Here is a 10,489-nt window from a genome sequence, read left to right on the forward strand (position 1 = left end):
TTAGCTAGGCATAATACCGCACCCACAAGGTGCACCATACTGCACAGATTAAACCATTCGCAGGAACCCGGAGCTACAGCCGGACTGCACCGACGCGAAGCAATTCTTCGGTGTCGCTTGCGCTCAGGAGTGGCCTTCACAAAAGCTTATTCAGCAGTAATTGGAATCACTGACAGTCCTAAAAAAACGAGAAGAAAGGGGGTTAACCGAGGGGCACGACTTTTTTTTGTCATATCATAAAAAGCCAACAAACACTGACACCAAGGACAACATAAGGGAAATTACTTTTGCTTAATAAATGAAATAAAGAAACGATATATTATTGGGAATGAAAGTGGATGAAAAAAGAACTCGCAGCCGGTGGGGAGCGATCCCACAACCTTCGCATTTCGCGTGCGATGCTTTACCAATTGAGTTACCGCGGCGCCGCTTCCCGCCCATGGGTATTTATGTTTCGTTGTAGATCCGTGGAAGTAAAGTCCCTTGATAGTTTGAAACTACCGCCACTCTTTGAACTTTGCCGCCGCCCCTTGGCGGGTCGACACCCCTTGGCGGGTCGACGGGAACGCTGTCGCGTTCCACTCTTGAAGGCGAAGCTTAAGCGTCCTCCAATTTTTGTCCCCTTGTTTGGGCGTCACTCGTGGAGAAAAAGCAAAGAAAATGTCAGCAGAAGCTTCTAAGTCCTGCGTGCCGGGATCACCATTTGAGAACGGGCTACCTCCTTTCGCTTCGGCCAACAAAACTGGGCTGTTTAGAAAATAAATAACAGCGCGCAGTATGTCCACCGTAACTCTGAAGTGCCGCAAACGCAGACGCGCGTTTATGGCGTGCGTATACTCACTGCCGTAAATGGAAGAGTTTCGGCCTGGTGGAGATATGTCATCGCAGCCATATTATACGGTAATACGGTAGACGTTCCCAAAAACGACAGCGCTGGTGGTGTCACCTTGTGATACCGGCACGAACCATAACACGCTAGCAAAATGTTTTCTCCTCTTTATATGACAAAGAGCATGTACAAAACCCTTTGTGGTGATTTCTTCGCACCAGCCGCGTTTATGGACAAGTTACAAGACATTTATCAGCGTTTTTTGCAACGTGACATCACACGATGGCTTCAGTAGCAACGCTATTTACTCCTGCGCCTTTCGATACTCCGGTGCGCAATTAACCTCGACGGGCCGGCCCGACAGGAGCTCCGAGAACACAGCGTTCCCGTCCTCCGATGAGCCTGACAACACTACCGCCGCTTCATCGAGAACAATTACCGCTCTGACAGCGCGAATTTCAGGCTAACATGCCGAGTGTTAGAGAACACGTCACTCTGTTGCTGAGGGCGGCGACTGATGCACTGGTTGGATCAGTCTGTCCTGCATTCTTGGACAACCCTGGCCTAGGTGCCCCTCGCGCTGTTAAGGGCGTCCCAGACCAGCACCATATCCTAAGGGTACGCCATCCCCCTTCCCTCCCCTCTATCTCTATATCCTTCAATTTACATATGTCTACGATATGTCTATAAGTGTCTGAGAAACATCACAGGTTGAACCCTGGACTGAGGGTGGCGACGTTAGTGCGACTAGCAGTCTATCCTATGGTGGGTGTGTAATCTGTTAAATGTTTTATAAGGTATGATGAATAATGATTGATTTCATTCACGATAAATATGTTTCGATTATATATTTTCATCACGCATCTGAATCGCTAAAGCTTTATGCGTTGTGACGATTATTGTGATTATGTTGATGGAAGTAATGCGATAGGGAAAGTTGCGATCAGCAAAAGTACAGAGTGCTTATTGAGTAGATTGACGAGCGTTCTTGCAATTGTTGTTGCAATTGTTGCAATTTGGTTGAAATGACCAATCATTAAGCGGGCGCGCTCGACTTTGATGGGGTGCTATTGCTTTACTATAAGTGTATAATGCTACGCGTTCCTTGCGTCGTCTTCACGCTCTAATTCCGTGAGACTGACCTAGATGAGAGCATGCTGGAATCGTTTACCCAGTGACCAAAGTTGTCTACTAAGCGAGGCACCAGCCATCAGCAAGTTTTCTATTCTGGCATATACCCAGTGGCTCAAGCTTGTAGTCAACTTGGGTCACAGGTATGTGAAAGAAGTTAGATACGAACAGCATACTAATCGCGCTCAGCAAGGACTCCAGAACAGGGGGCAGGGGTAGTCTGGAGTACAGAGTACGAAGCATTCTACACTACGACATGTGAGGCGTAGGGGAAAAGGCGGTTTATGCTGCAGGCACGTGTTAGAAATTAGTAGATCCTGCTCTAAACGTGCTGTCTCGCAGCTTTTTCACTGCGCCTGTAATTCAATGTCTGTCTGTAGTGGTGGTCTCACGGAGAGAGAGAAAGAGAGAAACGGTCTCTTTAAAAAGACTGCATGGCTTTTTATTACGGAGAAGTCTACACGGCACATTTGAAAGCGTGGGCGCATTGGCTATGAATACAAAACTATATATTGCAGGCCATTAAACGAGTAAGATACGTATTAAACATACCGGTCCATCAAAAATATAAAGATAGAGAATATCTGTTAGTTTCTAAAAGCTTCGTTTCAGATCAAGGCTGGCTTAATACAGTTGATTTGAAGCTGATACGGGCATATTAGAGGCAGCTTCGTAAATTTCGAGAACTCGACACCACCAAAGGAGTGCGCGCAATCTGCGTGCTGCTTGTCACTTTTCCATGTGGTCGGTGCAAGAGCCACGGGATCTCTTAGAACTGCCCGTAATGCTGCTGGCACTGCTTTTCCTTCTCTTCCTGCCGGAGGACTTGGAGCTGTCCGCGCTTGTAGTCTTGATCCCCTTATGTTTAGTTTTCCTCACCAGGGTCCGCTTCATGTGGTCCACGGACAGTCTGGTGGATTCCGAAGCTAGCCTGGTCACAATTTTCGCTTCCTCCACCACCGTCGTGCGTGGCAGGGCACGGATGACGCGCAGACAGGCGAACATGAACAGTCTGGTCACGGCAAAGAGCACGTCTTCGTGTGCTTTCGGCTTCAGTATGAAAGTCAAGGACGCGAACGTGGCCGCAACGCGTCCACTGGCGAACGCCCAGCAAATTGCGCCACCCCGTACGGCAGACGGGAACAGCTCCAGCACGTACGTGTGACAGTGGATGAAAATCACAGTTGACGTGCCCTTGGATAACACGAGCAAGACCTTGGTGACGGTGCCGAGTCTGGCGCCGGCGGCGATACTCAGCGCTGATTGGATAATGCCCGTCAGCACGAAGCAACTGGTGAGTACCGTAATAAGGGCGACGCCGGTCACCAGGAAGTGCATCGCCGCGTACGTCAACAGCGTGACGACCACCGTGAGACCCGGGATCCAGAATTCCCCCAAACGCGCCGTCGAAAAAGTGCTGACGTGAAAGACGAACGATATGCAGAAGCAGACAAAGAACATGGCCAACGCTCGACGTCGGAGGGAGTTACAGTCGATCAAGTCGTCTTTTTCTGTGCCTTCCTGACCTTTGCGTTTCTCGACCTGTTCCCTGAGTTTTTGCACGAGACAGGCGGTGGTCGCAAGCGGGAAGTTGTTTGTCTTGGCAGCGTGCATCATGACTGCTTCTGCCGCGTTCAGCCTTTCTTTCGCGACAAGCCAGCGAGGTGACTCTCGTGCTGCAGACAAAGCAGGGAGCAGGAAAGCCGTCGGAGCGAGGAAGATGACCTGCTTCAGGCGCCAGTCGACGACCACAAATTTGACGATCGCTTTCCAAGTCTGGCCTATCGCCGCACTGACAACGGCTAGGAACAGGACCTGGTGTGTCCTGTGCGTGTGCGTCATCACCTCGAATGGGATTAGGAAGGCGAAAATTGTGTATGCGGCGGCGCTGCCCCCGCTAAGGAAACGTGCCACAGCGTAACTGACGTAACTTGTCGCCACAAATGTGCACACCGTGCAGGTCACCGTCGCAACAGCGGAGCCCACGAGCATGGCTCTCCTGCCGACGTAGTCCACGATGGCTCCGAGCAGGGTAAGCGAAACGACAGAACCGGTATTCTGCAGGGTGACAAGGGCTGCCGGCAGCAAACGTCGGTGGCACACCATGTTCCAATAACTCACCGCACTGGTCTCGGCCGTCCGAACGTCGTAGTCCCACTCTTCACAGGGCGCATCGCTTGTGTCGTTGGTGTCGTTGAGCTCACGCTCGCCGAGGAAGCATCTGCTGTACCACCAGCCGGCCTCGGCCTGTCCAGCGCCAATCCTCCCATCTTCAGTGGAACTGCTGGGTTGAACGGGGGGCTTGCAGCGTTCGTAGACGCGGCAGCGGCTGAAGCGTCCGTCGGCCTCTGTGGGTATCGCAGTATTCTTCCAATCGGCTGCCGAGATGTTGAAGCCGGTGAGCGGCTTGCACCAATGGTCGACGTCACCGGTGACGAGGGGCACCACGGCGGTTTGGCTATTAAGCGAAAAGACTCCCAGAAGTATAAGAAGGAGCGCCCTCCTCTGGAAGGGCCCGTGGCCGAAGGCTTCTTCGCAGTCAAACGATTCACTTGTTCGGAGATCAGCGCCGGCCAGTCGTTTCGGGAGCAAGAGGTCCATGGCCTGGTTGTAAGGTGCGGCACTTGGGGTTCAGAAGACTTGAACGAACTATACCTGAAGACTTCAGACGAGAGCTATCTGTACGGACCGAAGAAAGGAAGGCGTTTTTTTCTTCTTCTTGAGCGCGCGCTTTTGACTATGTCTCGTTGTCGCGTGGCCTTAGAAGGGGTCCTCTTCTTTCGTTACCACTTACTGAACAAAAAGTCGTTAGCGTGCTTTAAACCTTATTCCCTGCGTTTATGTGATATATATATATATATATATATATATATATATATATATATATATATATATATATATATATATATATATATATATATTGATAGCTCCAGCTCCCAGGGATGAATGAGGAATCGCAATAATGTCAGTGTTCTTGTCTGTCACAGTGCCTCGCAATCATGACAGGGCTAGTCGAAATCCCGTCATTGCCAATCACCATGTAGGCAGGAAAGAGATAGAAGGGAGTATACCGCAATGTGATTGAATCCAAACTTGGTGGCACAACACGTGAGTGAGTGAAGAAACTTTATTGCAGATCCGGCGAGGACGCGAACTCGTCGCGCACCCGGCTAGTCCCACGTCGGGACCGGCAGGTCTAGCCTACCGGCCCAGTCGCGGGTCGCCTGACGGCCAGGATTTGCTTTTCTAGAGCGGGGCTACGCAGAAGCGAGTCCCACTCCTTCAGATGAACTTGGGGTATGTCGACCCGCACTCCCAGAGCATGTTAGGTAGACTGGAGGTCTGACCGCAGGACGGGCAGGCGTCGTCGCGATACACGTCCGGGTAAGCCTCGTGGAAAACGGACAGACACGGATACGTGCTGGTCTGCAGAAGTCTAAGCGAAACGGCTTGCGCCCTATTCAACTTGGGGTGAGAGGGTGGAAAGACCCTTCTATACATGTAGAAGAATTTAATAATCTCGTGAGTAGCGGGAGCGTTGCTGTGGCCGTAGGGAGGAGGGGAGTAGGTGCTTCTTGCAGAGGAAACTCGGTCGGTGTGGTCACGCGCAACCTCGTGAGCAGACTCATTGAGGTTCGGGGGAGCACCCTCGACCAAGCCCACGTGAGCAGGAAACCAGTGGATTGAATGATGCGTGAGAGCACATCGACTCGAGCTGCTAAGAAGACGAGCAGCTTGCTTGGCGATGCAACCCTTCTGAAAAGCGCTAACTGCCGTTTTGGAGTCGCTACATATCTCGGGCCCACGACCGTCTAGCAGTGCGAGGGCGGTGGCGGCTTGCTCGGCGACTCCGGGGTCTGAAGTGCGAATGGAGACACTATTTTAAATCTGGCCGCTGGAGTCGATGACAACGATAGCAAAGGTCTTCCCATCGCTATACTCTGCGGCGTCGACGAAGCCTGCTCTAATGTCTCGTTGCTTGCTCTCTTTGAAAATGGCTGCTGCTCTGGCCTTGCGTCTGCCCTTGTTATGGACTAGATGGACGTTTTGTGGCACAGGGGCCACTGCGATCGTGTTCCGAATGCACCTAGGGATCGAGGTACTGAACATCGGGAATCCCGCAGGGTGGTAACCCAGCTCTTCGAGGATGTGTTTACCTGCCGCTGTGGTGCTGAGGCGAGTGAGTTGCGCGCGTTTGTGGGCTTCGGCAATCTCCTCGGCAGTGTTATGCACCCCCCAGATTCAGGATATCCTCGGTATGGGTCCTGATGGGTAGCACGAGAGCCCTCTTGACCACTTTGCGGATGAGAGCGTTGAGCTTGTCTCGCTCCGCTCTATGCCAGTTGTGCATAGAAATTGTGTACGTAAAGTAACATAGTACGAAGGAATTGGTAAGCCTGAGGACATTGTTTTCCTTCATTCCTCGGTGCCGGTTTGCCATTCTGCGAACGAGGCGGAAAGCGTTGTCCGTCTTTGCGATTGTCTTGCGGAGAGCCGTTCCGTTCCCGCCGTTGAATTCGACAGACATGCCCAGGACCCGAATAACGTCGACCCTGAGTATACCCCCCCCCCCCCGTCACAAGTGCAAAGACTGATGCTACTTTCGGAGACTGGTTTCCAATCTGTGGGTCTGCCTTCCTTCTCTTTTCTGGAAAGCAGAAGCTCCGACTTGGCGGGGGCGCATCGAAATCCCGTGGGGCGGAGATACTCCTCGATCATGTCGATCGCCTCCTGCATGGATTCTTCGACTCTGCCCTCGCAGCTTCCGGATCACCATAAGGTGATGACGTCGGCTTATATGGTGTGCTTGACGCTCTCTACGCGTGTCAACCTCTCGGAAAGACCAATCATACAGACTTTAAACAGTGTGGGTGAGATGACGGCTCCCTGAGGAGTGCCCGACCCTCTGAGGGGCACATCGTCGGAGCGAAAGTCCCCAATGCGAAGCTTGGCCTTCCCGTCCGTTAGAAAAGAGCTGATGCATCTATGGAGTCTGGAACCGAGACCCAGGTGTGAAATGATCTTTACGATGAAGCTGTGGAGCACGTTGTCGAAAGCTTTCTCGAGGTCCAGACCGAGCAAAGCCTTGACGTCTCTGGACCGGCCATCCACAATCTGATGCTTTATTAGCTTCATTGCATCCTGCGTCGACAGTCCGGTGCGTAAGCCGATCATGTTGTACGTGTAAACCTCGTTGTCTTCGAGGTACCCGTTGACCCTGTTGAAGACGACGCGCTCCATGACCTTGCCGACGCAGAAGGTTAGAGGAATCGGCCTGAGGTTCTCGATGTTCGGGGCTTAGCCGGGCCTGGGAATGAGCACCGTGCAGGCCATCTTCCATTCTGCAGGAACAACGCCGCTATTCCAGGACTCGTTGATTTTGTCGGTCAGAAAGACGATCGACGTGTCCTCGAGGTTTCTCAACATTCTGTTGGCGAGTTCGTCCGGACCCGGCGCAGACTTGCGGTTGAGCGCGAAGATGGCCTGTGTGACCTCGGCAACGGAGAAGTCTTCGTCGAGATCGGGGCGTGGAGGGCCTCGGTAGTCCGGGAGTTGGGTCGCCGGATCTCCGTCGCGACGGACGGGCAAGTACTTCTCTACGAGTTTTGAGACGAGGTTATCGACCGTGTGAGACCAGGTGGCTTTGTGATGGGCCCGGGCCAACGTATGCCTCTGATTTGACTTCGAGCCGCTTCGTCGAGAAGTGGCTTGAGCATACCCCAGGGTTTGCCGTTGCGCATCTGTCCGTCAATGGATTCGCAGAGCTCGTCTCACTGCTGCTGGCATAGCGCTTTGCAGTGGTCATCGATAATTCTTGAGCTCCGAGACTTTTTTCGGAGTCTGCGATTGAGCCTTTCACCCTTCCATCGGCGGAGCAGGGCGTTTTTGGCCTCGATTAGGTGGGCAAGTCTGCTGTCCATCCGCTCGACATCGAGATCGGTTTCTACTTTCTTGGTAGCCGCGGCAGCGTCGTTCCGGACGCCTTCGCACCATTCTTCTAGAATGGCGGGCGCCCTGGCTCTGCAGAGTTCTTCGCGAATCTTGCGAAAGGGTTCCTAATCGATGAACGTGAATTCTATGATCCTACTCTGAGACACCTTGAATGTGGTCTCGAGAATGTAGTGGTCGCTGCCGAACTCCGTGGCGGTGATCTCCCAGCCCACGTCCTCAACGTTCCTTATGAACGCGAGGTCGGGTGTCGAGTCCTGGGTGATGGAGTTGCCGATACGCGTAGGAAAATTATTGTCAGTGACCAGAGTGAGGTCAATCTCGTTAGTGTCTTGCCACAGGTTGCGCCCCTTGGTCGTGTCGTAGACTTACCCCCAGATGCCGTACGGTGCGTTGAAGTCACCGACGACGACCAAGGGTCGAGAGCCAGCCAAGTCGGTCGCTTTCTTGACGATGGTCTTGAACTGCTGGTGCGAGTCCCTGGGGTTGCTGTAGATATTGAGGACGAACACGTTGTTCCTGCGCTGATTCCGCTACGGTACGTGGAGTAGGATCTCAACCATGGCATATTCAATTCTACTACTCGCCAGCTTGATGTCGTGGGTGAGAAGAGTCAGCTTTTTATCATTCAAGGGGCAAATCCGTCGCCCCTCGGGCCGGCCGGACACGGTCCTGTATCCCTGGAGTGAGGCGGCGGAGGCTAATGCTTCCTAGAGAGCAATGACTTTAGGTTTGATAGCGAAAGGCCTGATATACTGCTGCACAGTGGCTTTTTTGTTAGAATACCGCTTGCAGTTCCATTGCCAAATGCGAAAACTCTTTGGACCTGTCCATTATGGCGGACCGGACGGACTACCACCTAACGGGGCAGCTAGGGCTGCGCAAAGACTGGGAAGTCCTGTCGCCGCCTTGGTGGGATACTGAAGTCTAGCTTCTTTTAGCATGGCGGGAACTGTTAGCGGTTGTACGACGGAGGCGGATGAAGCCATTCGCGCCTCAATGGTGCCGATGCGATCAGCGAGAGCTCCGAGACTCCAGTTGGGGTGTCCGAGTGCAACCTGAAGTTGGCGAACGTTATCGGTGAGACAACTGACGCTAGCGGTGACCTGTTTGAGGCCATTGTCCAGCCCAGTGAGAGTTTGCGTATTTTCGCTGACTTCTGCGGACAACGCTCCCGATTCACCTGTTTGTTCTACAGCTTCGCTTCGTTTGGAGGACGTCGCAGTACCGTCTGACGGAGCTTAGATTGGAATTTCTGCGGCCCTGCCTGGCGCACCGTTATCCGACACATTCGGAACGAGTTTCCTGATCTCTGCCATTTTGATAACTAGCCTTTCGATCGTGCTTTTGAGGTCGTCGTTCTCTTTGCCAAAGCGAATGACTTCCGCGTCCCTAGCTTGCTCTGGGTGCGAATCGTTACGAGGTGCCTGAGCAGCTTCTATATGGGCACCGGGCTTGGGACGTGCCAGATCGGCCCAAACGAGGGTCGGCTGCTTCCCGCAACGTGTGGAGGCGGGCTGAGGTCCAGATGCTGGCTGGGTTCTGGAACCCGGGTGGCCCTTGCAAGCGTATCTGGATCTGTATCTAACTCGGTATCTTGACATCGACCTCGGGATCTTGACTCCTGGAGCGGCCACGAGACCTGGATCTCCGCCTGGACCGCTAGCGGCTGCAACCGTATTGGCGCTCCGGCGATGCTTGCCGGGCTTGATTCGCGCCCTCCGTGGGAGGGAAATGTTCGGCGTTGAGGGCGCGGGAGCGTTCCCCCTGTCTGCGCCTGACGCGATACGGCGTCTAAAATCGTCGTTTGCGCTCCTTTGCGGCGGTAAGGTGGTCGGTGGTAAGGTTGTAAGCTTGCATTTGGGATCGCACCTATGCTGAGCGTCGGGGTTTGCTTCTCCGCGTCCTCTGCAGATGGCGTAGTTGGACGAAGGGCAAACGTCGGAGCATTGGCCGAGTTTGCCGCAGCTGTAACACACGTCCATTTGCTTGCGAAATAACGTGCACCTGACGATAGTGCCGCTGTACGAGACAAAATTTGGCACCTGGTACCCCTCGAACAGGACCACCACGGTGCCGGTGTTCTTGATTCTTATGGCGCCCAGCGCCGTCGGATTTCGCGGGTTCACGAGTTTTTTGTCGATTGCCGCAGGGCCGTCGGTAAGGGAGACGCGTCGGATGACGCCCAACAAGTGTAGAGGGGGGGGGGGGCGGCCTCGTAAGCGCTCACCTCGAAACGTTGACCGGTGACGGAGATGCCCTGGATTCCGACGTATCGTGCGGCGTTGTCCCTGACTGGTGTGCTGATCACCATTATGTTTTGTTGAAAGTTGGAACACATCGTGTCGGTGTCGCGCGACGCCGAATCGAGCCCGGCAGCCTGCCGTCGGCGACTGCGGTAGGTCCGCACTTGTTGATACACAGGCCTCCCCTGGGCCGCACGACGACCTTTGCCTCTTCCTTGGGCATCGGAGGCATCCTGGCCCCTCGAATGATCTTGCTTTTAATGCCCGCGCGGTCGGCGCAACGCCGAATGTTGGAACCGGCGTTATGCTGAACGTCGGCCGCACTGGCATTGGC

The 10,489-nt window shown here is 53.6% G+C and overlaps 1 protein-coding gene across 1 annotated transcript; it reads right to left on the reverse strand.

Annotated features, from left to right (window-relative positions):
• Positions 1-2,689: 2,689 nt before the first annotated feature.
• On the reverse strand, positions 2,690-4,561 carry LOC142563280 (solute carrier family 22 member 7-like). The gene has a single exon (XM_075673834.1). The coding sequence runs from the start codon at positions 4,559-4,561 to the stop codon at positions 2,690-2,692; it is 1,872 nt and encodes a 623-aa protein (XP_075529949.1).
• Positions 4,562-10,489: the final 5,928 nt, after the last annotated feature.

The sequence above is a fragment of the Dermacentor variabilis genome, chromosome 11 (genome assembly GCF_050947875.1).
Source record: "Dermacentor variabilis isolate Ectoservices chromosome 11, ASM5094787v1, whole genome shotgun sequence".
Lineage (NCBI taxonomy): Eukaryota > Metazoa > Arthropoda > Arachnida > Ixodida > Ixodidae > Dermacentor > Dermacentor variabilis.

Coding starts and splice junctions, on each gene's coding strand:
- LOC142563280 (XM_075673834.1), bottom strand. CDS start 4,561: ATGGACCTCTTGCTCCCGAAACGACTGGCCGGCGCTGATCTCCGAACA.